Here is a 13,434-nt window from a genome sequence, read left to right on the forward strand (position 1 = left end):
CTTGTAATTTATTTCGCACTTGTGCTTTGGAAATCTGAAGGATTCAGCCTCTCTTGTGAGTATTCTAGAGGGTGCTCTCACCTTATTGGCTGAAGTTTGGTTCGTTTTTGTAAAGGACATAGGCTGTTAAAGTGATTGTTCATGCCGTTACAGCCTATAATAATGATACATACTGCTTTATTATGGTATGTGGGACTCCCACTTCGGGGAAAGGTTCAAGCATGTGAATCTATGAAAGATACCAATACTGGAGAACTACAGTTACAGGTAAGGAACTCATTTTCTTCCTGGGTGTATTCCTACAACACTAGGCACTACACTCAGTTGTGCACGATGCCCAATTTATTGAAACAGTCTGCTGCAGTTACAGCCAGGCAGTTTATGGTGCTGTTGGGCCTCAATTCATCTCACAACATAATTGTTTTGTAGTGCGGATTCTGCAGGAAGGTCAGGATGAATTTCATCAGCAGTAGGCCCAGATCTCTGGAAATCAAGAGAATACAATTTAATGTGATGGATTGCATGAATCTGGCCTTAAACCAGTGCATCCATACTCCTTATCTGACTGCATGCTTGCCTTTCCAATGCTGTAAGCACAGTGGTCACAGATGCCTCCTGGTGTGATGGGTACACACCTGTGCCTGCCATTTACCAGGGACTATTACAACTCTGGTTTCTAAGGATATGCAGGTGGTCAAGTGTGCTTTCAGTGGTTTCCAGGAACAAATCGCAAGAAAATTAATAGGGATTTTGACAGACACCTCAACTGTGTTCTCTGCATTCTTAAGCTGTAGCACTGCCTGGTTCTTCCCCGTGAAGCACAGGACATCTGAATGTGGGCTGTCAAATTGAACATTGGTCATTTGTGATGCTTAAGGAATGATGGGATGGACAACCTCAGCAGGAAGAGGAAGACTTCACCTCCAAAAGAGCTTTGAGCTTTTCAATTCAGCAATAAAGAGAACAGAGTGTGGATTTCCTGCTCTTTGTGTGTTTCACTGGTACCCAGAAAGGCTGGATTGTGCTATGCATAAGAATGTTGCTCACTGGCCAAGAAGGAACTCCCTGAAAGCCTACAGGTCCATTCCACCAGGGCCAAGGCTGCCATAATGGTACTGTCAATGGGGGGGGGGGGGGGGGGGTAAGGAGGGACTTCTTGTTAAGTACAATTACCAGACTAAAACATGGGTCTCAAGTGGACACATTTATCAAGCTCTACTGCTTTGACAGCCAGGTCTGGAGAGAGGGACATCACCATTTCACCTGCTCTGTCCTGCAAGTCTCTTTTGGTTGAGTCAATTCTTCTGTCCTTACACCATTTGGGAGGTACTGCTGTCTGTTCTGAAGATGAGGAATCTGAAGTAAAACATATTCATCAGAAGAACAAGTTACTTACTTTCGATAACGCTCTTTAACCACAGATTCTTCACTGCACTCCCGACTTTCTGTTCTGTAGAGGGGACATCTGCACTCAAATGCTAGTCAGGTGGCATGCTTTGTGAAGCACCATATTTTAGTTTACATGTTTTAATCCATACCCTTAATTGCACCTTCCACTCTCTTGGAAAAGATTTGTAGTTATGCTTCTTTGAGGGTGCCCTTTTAGAGCACCCCCCTCCATATCTTTTTCATCCCATTTAAAGTCCTGGACATAGTTGTAGTACAACCTTCACAAGCACATAGTAGAGCGCCCACTGTAGATGGCCATTTCCTCTTATTCAGCAAAAGCTGCACAGTAACAGCATATGTTTAAAAAAAAAAAAAAAAAATTGTAAACACATTTTATTGGTTTCAAGCATAGGAAGTACAACAAAGGTATTGCAAAGGCTAGATATTCGAGCAGTTACAATGATTTCTGAACAAAGGTATAGCCTCAGAAATGGCATATACAGAATATACATGACAATGTAGCACATCCCTCCCATTGCTAAACATTTGTTAATAAGAACTGAACACCTGTCCTCCCCTACCTCCAGTCTCGCATCAAGTTTCACGTTACCGGTTTACGCCGTCCAAGACTCCAAGTACAACAACCTAATTTGGTCATCTGATTTTCCACAGTATTGCCATATTATGTGTGGTTAGCCATGCCATTTTGTCTATTCAGTGTAAGGAAGACTCAAGAGTCACAAATTGGTCTACCAGCGCATTCCACTACAATGACATCAGGACTTTCCTCAAACCTCGGTTTTCTTCTTTGCGTATAGCCATGCCTTCCGCCCTCCCTTATCGTACCGGTTCATTATGCCATGTCAACACTGCTGGTGATTGTGCGGATTTCCATTTCATAGTAATTGAACGTTTAGCCAATATAAGTACCAGGTTCGCAAATCTGTACTGTCTCTTCTGAGATTTGCGTATTTTACAAAGCCCCAGTATACAAAATTCCACTTCATTAAGGAGTGTGTAGACTGTCTCCCATCAACTTAGTGCATGCCCAAATCATGTGTAATAGCCCCGCCGGCTGATTGTGGCATCTGGGGCATCGGTCTACCGAATCTGGTAACATTTTGCTCAGCCTATGTGGGGTCAGATATGCCTGATGTAATAACATAAGTTCGATCAGCTTAAATTTAAGGTTACGTGACACTTTCTTGGGATATTCTAACAATTTCTCCCATTCCTTATCTGTTAATTCGTGGCCCAGGTCAGCCGACCATTTTTCTCTGAGCTCTTGGAGTTGAACTGCTGCATGCTTTTGAAGTGTTTGGGTTGCTATTTTAAAAGTTGACACAAGAAATTTCATAGAAAAACAGTCAATGATTCCCTATGGGAGAAAATTCAAGTTGCAGGTAGAGTATGTTCTTGTTACTTTTGTAATCCAGTACTGGGCTCCTAGACTCAGTACTGGGACCTCTATCTAAAACAGGTAAGTAATTACGTTTTCACAGTTGGTAAGATTTTTAAAGAATATTTGTAGTTTGCAAAAATCGACCCAAAAGAAATTTCACAGAAAAACAGTCAATGGTTTCCTATGGAAAAAAATTGGGTTACTGGTAAGTACGGTTGTGAATATTTTTCAGGGTCAGTGCTGGGCACCAAGATCCAGCGCTAGGATCTCTCCTGATAGCAGGTGAGTATTTTCGTTTTCGTTACTCGGTTGATTTTTGGTGAATATTTTACGTTTTAGAAACTCCACACTTAGGAGAAATTTCAGAAGAAACCAGTCAATGTTACCCTATGGAGGAAAATTGGGTTATCGGCTTTTGGGTAAGTACTCGACTGGCAGAGTTAAGGTTCTGGTGACAGACTCAGGGGTCTCCCAGGGTCAGGTAGGTACAGTTGTTACACCCTCAGCGGCACAGGGGCAGCCGGGTGCAGAGTGAGTTAGGCCCAATGTTATCCTATGGGAGGCAGGGGGGGCCTTGGTTGGTGGCTGCTGACTAGCAGGCCACGCGGCTGTGGGAGCTGGGCTCTTGGTCACTTGCTCAGGGCAATGGGGAAGTAGATAGGTGTAGAGGTTACACTGCCAGGGCCACTCGGGCGGCTGGGTGCAGGGTGCTTTTGAGCCTTCGGGCACTCAATGGATTGCAATGGGAAAGCTCCTAGTTGAACAAAGGCTGCAAGCTCGGGGACGAAGATTCTTCAGGTGCCACCACCGCTTTGAGAGGTAAGGTGGGTTGTCGGACGATAGGTAGGTACCCAGGAGTTAGGCACAATGGGCCGCAGGGTGCAGGGGTACCTTTTGGTGTCGGGAAATCTTACCCTCTGTTGATTGCAGTTGGGGGGGTACCTGGTTCTGAGGCTGTAGGCATCGTCAGGAGCGTCGAGGTGAGTCCTTGGGTGCCGGATTTGGGGTCACAGTCGCCTGGGGGACGTCCTCAGGGTCTTTGTTCACTCTGGCACAGGCCAGGCTTGGCGGGTGCAGAGTGTACAGGGTTCGCGGTTCCGGACTGATGCCAGGGGTTAGAAACTGGTTTTGAGCAGAGCCTCTGCTCATGGGAGTCCCAGGTGATTAGAGCCAAATGGTAGTCCGGTCCTCCGGGGTTTGTGTGGTTGCTGGCCACAGGAGGAGCTGGAATGTAGCAGGAGCAGGTTCGAGGGCCGACAGGCCGGTAGGGCTGGGGCCAAAGCAGTTGGTGTCTTCCTCCTCTTAGCAGCTACACGGCAGGTCTTCTTTCTTCTTCCTCTTCTTAGTTTTTCGGAATCTGGAATCTAAGGAAGGAAGGTTCAGGGTGCCCCTAAATGCTAAATTTAGGGGCGTTACAGGTTGGTAAAGGGCAGGGACCAATGGGTCCCTGTCCTAAGGTGGTGGGTACACCCCCTATCCTGCCACTCTCCTGTGGGAGGGGGGCAATAGCCTATTCCTGATTGGGCAGGGTCTCCCATCTTCAAGATGGCGAGCGCCCGGAGAGGTGCTTCACCTCGCCTCCCCCACCTGAGGGGTGGGGTTGGCAGTCTGGCACGTCCCCTGTCCTTATTTGGGGTTTCCGGCCAGGCTTCCTGCCAGAGTGGGGGCAGCAAGTGGCCTGGGGAAGCTCACAGAGGCAGCATGCCCTAGAAGCTTTCCCCTGTCTATCCTGGGGGAGGAGACCTAGCACCTCGCCCAGGATGTGCATTGTTGCAGGCCCAGGAGAGCGGGGGCTCTCCTACCCAGGGGTCCAGAAACATGACTGCTGTGTGGCAGCCTAGGCAGCCTCCTACACCATACGTGGATTGTAGGTTAGGTTTCAGGGGGCATCTCTAAGATGCCCTCTGTGGTGCTTGGTACATTAAATCCCACACTGGCATCAGTGCGGGTTTAATGTGCTGAGAAGTTTGATACCAAACTTCTCAGTCTTCAGTGTTGCCATTTTGGCGCTGTGGAGTTCGTGTTTGACGAGCTCTCAGCACCATGTGCTCTTTTAATGGTAGCACTGCACTTACAGTGCCCAGGAATGGGCCTGGGTACTGTAGGGGCACAGGGCTCATGCTCCTGTGCCCACACCACTGGCAATGGGCACCCAGCTAGAGGGGTGGCTGATGTATGCCAGGGCAGTGTAGGTGGTGGGCATGGCACACAGAGATGTGTATCATAAAGTTTTAGATAGCGAGTGCACACAGAGATGTGTGCCATGTCGACTCTTTGTTTTGTCTTGTACTCAGACACTCAGCCTGCAAGGGCAATGTGTGTCTGTTAGGGTACAGGGCCTCTAAGGGTGGCACAATGAGTGCTGCAGCCCTTAGAGACCTTCCCTGGTCACAAGGCCCTGGGTACCTAGGGTACCATTTACCAGGGGCTGACATGTGGCCAGGGTTTGCCAATTTGGGTTTGAGGTTTTTAAGGAAGGAACATAGGCCCTGGGCACCTGATTGGCAGGAGTCCAGGGCACACTCAGTCAAAGTACATTCAGCAATTCAGGAAAAAGTGGGGGCATACCGTACAAGAAAGATGGCACTTTCTCACAGCGCGTCACAGAGATCATTAAGATCCCGGTACAGGTTATGACATGTGGCTTTATTCTTTCTTAGTCGTATGGCCATATATTGCTTACTGCCTCAATGCGTGTTGCGCATTGTAATGAGCTCTAAGGGAGTCAGTTGTACAGCTGGTGGCACTCTGTGACGAACAATCTAGGAGACTGGCATTGGCAGTGCCCAGTCAGCAGAGTACTCACAGTTTGTTGATACTTCAATCTCATCAAGCAGGCCCCTCAGTATAGTCTCAGGGTTTATAGCACAGTGACTTTATTTTGAGGGGTTCATTGCTCCCAGCCTCATGTGTCAATGTGATCGGTGTGCACAGTATTACAAAACTTCCATTTTTATGTTCCCAGTCTCCAGCGTATCCTAGAAAGTAAGCCCGGTACTAGGATTTTATGGTGTAATGGCAATATTTACCGGGGCTCACTACTCCAAGCCACACATATGGCAGTGTGATCCTTATGCACAGTAATTCAAGGCGGCCCCTCTGTTTTCTCAGCCTCGGGTGCGCCGCTGGTTATGGCCACGCTGTGCAGACCAGGTGCCCTGCCGCACCACACACTGCTCCCAATCGGGGCCTCTGGACCGGGCGTGTCCCTCCGCAGGCCTCAGGCAGCCGCTCCCATATAACCCCAATTCACACTGGAAGCCGGGCTCCTCAGTGCACCTCAGACGCACACAAGCAAGTGGGGGAACCATCGCATCCCAGGGCCGGCAGCAGGGGGAATCCAATCACACCCGCAACAACAGTCAGCCCCGGAGGTCTCATCCCAGGCACCCGGCAGCAGTCAGTGGGGTCGTCCTTCCGGATTCTCTCGGTGTTCTCCGCATCAGCCGCCCTCTCCAGCAATTCGACGCCCCTGAGCAGGTATCTACAGCTTGGTACCGGGTAATTCTGTTTCCCATGCAAGCGCGTACCTGCCACGGTGGTGTGTAGTCTCAAGGCGCCGTGCAGCCTACGCTAGCAATGCGTCTAGGCTGCCGTGCCAATTTCTCGGGCCCAGTATTAGCCGGTAGCAATGATTCACGGACACTGGAGTTTCGGTAATATGTTGCGCTGGTCTCTATAGGATCATGGGGCAGCAACAGGTGTCCGATGTCTCTGTGGCAGCAACGTTTCAGACAAGATTCAGGGCCTTGTCCGGAGCACTATTAAGACGTGTCCGCCATGTTCAGCGGTTAGCTGCGCCCCGAGTAATAGCATATGTTGACAGCATAGGCAGCTTCAGTGAAGCCTTCCAAACTTAATGCAGATGCAAAGCAGTCAGGTCATGTACAAACAGAACCGTTATGGCATGGTCTGCAGCTGTACAGGCTCACACACAGATTTCTCCCCCTCTCCCAATGGAGTGAATTACATGAGGATGCGGCAACCGCTGGGTGCTTGACCCACCCCAGAATTTTATTGTTATGAGATTTTCAACCAGGAGCATAAACCGCACACAGTATTTCATGTGCAACCGAAATCTCCATCCTGGACAGTACATTCTTAGTTATTGCTATAATTCTCAGTCAGCTCTCATCTCAACTTAGCTCACCCATTTTTGTTTTGAAATGGGCAAAACTTCTGGGCGCATATCTCTGATCCAGTTGGGCTGATTTTCTCCATCTTGGGCTTGTTTTCCTACTGGTGGCCAGGTCTAACCACCATAAGCAAAACTTCAGGTCTCCTGGATATCTAAAAAGGGAACATTATGTTGGGGGCTTTATTTTTTGGCTCCTTGCGCCAGACCTGTTCTTTGCCTGGCATCTTATGCAGCCCCACTGCAACCAGGCAGCAGAAAACCCTCCTTGCTTCAGGTCTGAGAGCCTCCTTGAAAATTGGAGAGCACCTGGATAGCAGGGAGTCCATGTACTCCCCCCAACCCAGCTCCTCAGAGGGCATGACGTGGCCATGAATCCAAAGGCCTTGCGGTAGCAGTCCCTCAAGCTCATGGTAGCTCGGCAGGAACACTATGACACTCTGTCTCGGTTGAGGTCCTGGGAACTGTCACGGAGTCCAAGAGCCTCGTCCCAATTTAAATTCTTGGGACATTTTGGTACGTCTCAATCTCAACACAAGAAAAAAAAGAAGCAGAAGAGGTCTTCGATTTTTCCTCATCTGTCGGGCGACTAGACAAGGGAACATCTTTTAATAAGTACCCCAGATTTGCTAGTAAGCCCTGCAGACCTACACTATGAATGCCCCCTTATATTGTTTTCAAATGGTCTGTGACTTGCCTCATCCTTGTTGACTTATTTTGTCTTTATCTCCAAGTTCATTAGTTACATTCACTTTCCTTTACTGTCCTCACCCCGTCCACCTGCCACCTAATTCAATTAATGCCTCCTTTGTCTCACATTGTCAAGCATCATAATGATTTGATCGTCCAGGATCACCTAGAATGCCATTGGAAAGCAACCAACATTGAACTGCATCATAGCATCTGAATTATAGGTAGAATGAAGTAAGCCCTAGCCGGTAGCTCCAACTACCTTGGCGTGTATACACTTCTGTTCCTCTCAACTGCAGGCCACATTTTTTACAGATGTATCACTTATGGACTGGGGTTGAAGAAAAGCTGCACAAAGACTTTTTCTTTTGTTGCTTAGGTCTGTCTGGTATGCCCGGATGAACTTCCACACTCATGTGTTGCGAAGGACTGTATTATTGAAGATGGGCAACACCAACGCAGTCCGTAAACAGAGAAGTACCAGTGCATACACTCTCAAGGCAAACACATAGAAATGCACTAGTGCTGCTAGGTATCGGAGCTTTCTGATCTGCACCATACAAGAAAAAGCGGACAGCCTAAGCAAGAAGTTCACATGTGGCAAACATCAAATACTGTTATTTTCATCCAAGAGGAACTATTTTGCTTCTTCAATTAAATATTATATAAATAACATATTGAAAAGCCAGGTCAATAGGGAAATATTCTAGAACACCTTCCCACAGCGGTGCTTGCCATCCACTCCCTCCTCAAGTATTTCTTGTTAAGTTTACAAGTAAATAAAGTTTGACTTGACAATGTACCCTTCTGGTCTCTCCAATTAATTATACGCATGCTTTTTGATTTCTGCAATCATGCCCTTCTCTCTCCAGAACAAATCATTTGTGCTCATCGGTTAGTTGTGAAGGTCAAAGAACTCTAAATCAAGTTAGGTGAGGCAGTCTGTTTTTAGGCACCACAGCCGCAACTAGCACTGCTCCTAAACACACTCCTTGTGAAGGGTAACCACAAAATTCACCAAATTAACCTATGTAACTAAATTACCCTCTCTGGTAGCTTTGCACGAAGCAGACAGACCCAACTTGGAAGCAATGTGTAAAGTATTTATGTAGCACACAAACAGTAAAAAAAAATGTAAAACACAACCAAAGAAAAATCCCAAAACCATTTGGAAAAATAGAGTACAAATTAATAGATAAAAAAAACACAACCACGATGTAAATCCATTCAGTAGAACAAGAGATTGCTTTTCAAAGTTGTAGATAAAAATAGCACCAAGAAGCACATAGTGCCACTCGCTGTCATCTTGTCACGCCAGGCCTGGGGAAAGCCACATATTCATGCTAAAGCAATGGGGTGGGGGTCAACTACATGGACCCGTTTAGTCCCTCTGAAGAGTTATCTTCTCAAGTTCAATTTGAAGAGCTACTTTTGAGGAGGCCGTGAGGAGGAGGTTGTGCACGGTCTTTACTGCAGCGCGAAGGACTGATAGTCGCTGGAGCTTCACGTTGGTTTATCATTGCGAATAGTCGCTTTCTGCATGAACTGCATGTCTTGGATTGCCACAAATTGTCGCAGCCAGTGTGAAGAGCAGGTTTCTCTGGAGCTTCGCATTGGCAGTCGATTCTCGGCATGTACAGGTCGCTTTGTAGTTGCACAGAGACCAAAATTGAGGAGGAGTTCACACTGATGCCAGCCAAGGGTCCCGGACCTGAGACACCTCTTGGGATCAGGACTCACTCCAGCAGATGACAGCAGCAGAGCTCAGGCAGGCCTAGAGAGGCCCAATTGGTGCTAATTAGCTGGGCAGTTGTAGGGAGGCCTGTGGAAGCTTGTTTTGTCCCTATAACTCACACAGGTCAGCCAACTGACCCTTGCAGTCATTCTAGGTAGCCTGGGATCAAGGCAAGCATGTTCAGCCTTCCTTATTAAGACAGTTAAGGCAGTCTTTCCAACAGCAGAGCAGTACTTCTGGTAGAAGGGCAGGCCGTCTGAATCTTCCACAGGTCCAGCAGTGTTCTGGTGAGTGGTTCTGAAGGTCCTATTTTAATACCTGGTGCTAGCCGTTCTGTGGGTGAATTCCCTGACATACCCACAAAACTGGTTCTGGTCTGTTCTTCCCCCGAGTTTGGTTTAAAACTGTCTAGGGGGACAAAAGGCAGTGCGGGCCTGGTGCCCGAATCCTTTGTGTGTGCTACAGACAGATCCTTTGGAAGTGTAATCAGGGCTTGGTACAGCTCCTCCCCAGTCATTCCGTCAGGAAGACCCTTTCCCCTCACACCTAGACTTCCTTTGTCTCGTTGTCTCAAAGCGACACTCAAAGGCCAACAGTGGAGTCATTCACAGTCTTGTGACCCAGGACACTAGCAAAAAGGCACAGTTGGTTCGGGCAAGAAATTGCCAAGTTTCTAAAAGTAGTTTTTTCAAAATTGTAATTTAAAATCCGACATCAACATTAAAGAGAATGTTAAATTACAATTCATTTGAGCGTAAACAGGATATATCTAGCTGCTCCCAATCTGAAGTTAAAAAACAATAAGGTGATGGATGCAATGCTTGAATAAATCTCAACCACAGGCAATCTCTCGGGCTGCATCCCAATCCATCTTTTTTCGCCCACCAAGCCTGCTCAGTTTGGACACAGCCATGTGCAAATTATGTCTTCACCCTGTTCCTCATGGGAACCGTCCAGCCCGAACTGCTAGGTCAGGTCCTCCCTGAACTGTAACACAAGCAACCCATTACTGGTTTTGCCCTTGTTAAGGGCTCTTCAGCTGGGTATAGAGTGGTTCAAATGCCACAGTGAGCCCAGGCCCCTTTCAGGACATGCTTGGTACATCCAGGGAGTCAAATGCAAAAGCAGCAAGGTGATGGACAGAATGCTTGAATTAGTCTCAGCCACTGTTAATCTCTTGGGCCGCATCCCAATAATTTGTTTTTCGCCCACCATGCCACCTAGCTTGTTCCAGTGGTGCTAGGGGGCCCACGTTCCTGTTCAGTGTCCCCCTGGCCCTCCGCTTAAGAATAGGAGGCTTGGGGCCAGATGTAGGACCATTTCATTTTGAGTCTCTAATTACGATATTTTTATTTTCTTTTGTGAGTCTCAATTAGAGATTTGCAAAATAAAATGTATTAATGTGTCTCAGACACATTAGCAATTCTCAATGGGGTCAAAATTTACCTGCCTCGACATTGATGAGGCAGGTCTCAATTTGCGACTCATTGAGAATGGGCAATAACCAGGTATGGTGGCCTGCTGGGGACAGCAGACTACCATGTCTGTGTTTTCTTTTAAATAAAGCAACTTTTTTTTTTTTAATGCAGCCCTTTTTCCTTAAAGGAAAAATTAAACCGTTCCATTTCATTTTTTTAAGGTTAGACAGTGGTCCGTGAGACCAATGCTTGCTCTTAAACATTTTTGCTACCATTCACAAAGGGGAAGGGGTCCTGTTTGCGACTTGCATATCACCTACTTGAAGTTGGTGGTAAACTGCACTTGTTTTGCGACTGCCCTCCGGACGTAAAACAATCGTACATCCTCCTGCGACTCTCTATTCGAAAGTGATGCTCTTGGCTTGCTGTTCCTAATAGTGACTCGCAAACTCTAACCACATCACTCACACTTATTTTCAGTTTTCAAACTGCTTTATGATAATCAATGTTTCTCTTGCGATCATCCCTAACTTTTCTAGTCTTTTATTTAAACCATTGTCGAACTCCCACTTCACACTGCTTCACCCCTTTGTACCCAACCAGGTTACAATTTGTTATTGATTTTTTTTTCCCTTCACCAATTCAGATGGTACTTTCCATGTTTGTCGAGTAAATCTGTAAGCATAAAGAAACCTCATCAAACCATAAATCCAGTTCTTTCCTGCAGACCTCTCGTAGTATGCACTCTTTAATGGCACGATTGAATTTTGCACCATTTCCTTTGTATAATATAAAGCACCTGTTATGTGTTTCTTAAACCTATTGCAACTAACAATTCTTTCATTTCTCTTGACACCATGTGAGGACCAAAGTCCATAAGTAGGGAATCCCAAATTCCCTTAAGACAACCTAGTGTTCAGAAAGTCAATAATATTTTAGGTTTCAATACTGCTTGCTATACCCATCTTAACCCATCTTGAATATTGGTCCACCAAAACCAGTAGATAATTACAAGTTCTCAGATGAAATGCCATAAATATCTTGTTTAAATATTGGTTGGCATCCTTGCGCGTTGGGGGAGTTGAGTTGTACATAGCAAATATTGTACTCTATATACCAATTCATTATTTTCCTTTCTACGTATAGTAGCTTGTCTTTAAAGGTAAAGTAATTCCCTTCTAATACACAACAAGGAATATCGGGTAATCTTTTTAGGTAGGACGATTTGCATAGGGCCTGCTTTCGTAATTACATTTTCATTATTGCTTTTAGACGATGTGTATACATTTTGCAACATTGTTTATTTTTTTGTTTTTGTTTCTTTTGTAGAGGAGTTGGACTTGGAGACTCCCACTAAGAAGGCTGTTCTTACCAGTGTTGCAGAAAAAGATGACTCTCCATTCAGTGGCGGTGTTCCTCGTCGTTCTGTTAATAGAATTTACACCAAAAAAAAACTTATTAGCTGAACGGAGAAATCTGAAATCTGCTTTTGAATGATCGCCCTTTTTTTAGCACTGGATATATGTTTGAACATCAAGCTTAACATACAGCTCGATTAAGAGACTCATCGAGTAGGTTGCACTGGGTATATCCAATCTGATTAAAAGTCCTATGTGTTGTAAATCCACGCCACCGTTTGTTACCTGCCGATGAGCTGCTTTAAGGTGAAAGGGAGAATAAGTTTAGCAAGTTAAAGCCTCCATATTAATGTGAAAGTTCTTCATTTTATTAAATGCTGTCACCTTTATAATGATATACGTTTCTGACAAAGCAGGTAAATGTTGGGGCCGGCATTAGCGCTATAAGTTCTGTAGGCTATGTATTTATTTGGAGGAATCAAGTCTGTGTTCTGGTTTGACCATTCCTGCAGGACACTAGTTTCAATTAAGGGTCACTACCGGGAAATGTAAGGTTTACAGTAAAATGACATTTGCAGTAAGATTTTGGGAACAATGTCACCCCCTAAGCTAACCCCCATCAGAGACTTTTCCAGCTACACATTACATTTAAGATGACAGATGGTTATTTTCTTTAATCCACTTACTTGATGTAAATAGACCATTGCATTTCAATTATTTTTTAATGTGAAAGTATTAAATGTTTGCCCACAAATTTTAAGTGACAATGCTTTGACATGAAGCCATTGAGGGATATGAATGTATTTTTGTGTGTGTATGTCTATATATAATGAAAATAGCTAACTGTAAATACATATTTTTATGGTTCATTTGTAAAAAAACAATAAATCTAAACATGAAAGTCTATATATTAGTTCTTGTGAGTTAATTAAAAAAATTGACATTTGAATACTGTGACTCTGTAATACATTCACACATATGAGCGTGTGTGTGTGTGTGTATATATATATATATATATATATGTCTGTATGTGTATATTATCTACTGGCGGTCGCCAGTAGATAGTTATAGTTAGGACCGTGTTTCCATAGGAAATCTGAAAATTCTATTTTGAATAACTTTGGCGCCGGTTGACGAATCCTCGCGAATTTTTCAAAATAGGTGGGGCGCTCCGCTCCTACCCTGAAAGTCTCGGGGTGATTAGTCTAGCGGGGGCCGAGAAAAAAGGGGGGTCCCAAAACGCGTTTTCCCCATGCATTTTTCCATATGGACCTTTAGTCCAAGGGACAGCCCGTACGGCTGAACAG

General features: G+C 45.5%; 1 protein-coding gene across 2 annotated transcripts in view; it reads left to right on the plus strand.

Annotated features, from left to right (window-relative positions):
• TICRR (TOPBP1 interacting checkpoint and replication regulator) overlaps nt 1-13,033 on the plus strand; it is a 586,714-nt gene extending 573,681 nt beyond the window's left edge. For both annotated transcript variants that reach the window (XM_085644448.1, XM_085644450.1), the window contains exon 22: nt 12,099-13,033. In XM_085644448.1, coding sequence (XP_085500574.1) covers nt 12,099-12,235 — 137 coding nt within the window. In that variant the 3' untranslated portion in view covers nt 12,236-13,033. The remainder of the gene's footprint in view (nt 1-12,098) is intronic.
• Nucleotides 13,034-13,434: the final 401 nt, after the last annotated feature.

The sequence above is a fragment of the Triturus cristatus genome, chromosome 3_1, assembly GCF_964204655.1.
Source record: "Triturus cristatus chromosome 3_1, aTriCri1.1, whole genome shotgun sequence".
NCBI lineage: Eukaryota > Metazoa > Chordata > Amphibia > Caudata > Salamandridae > Triturus > Triturus cristatus.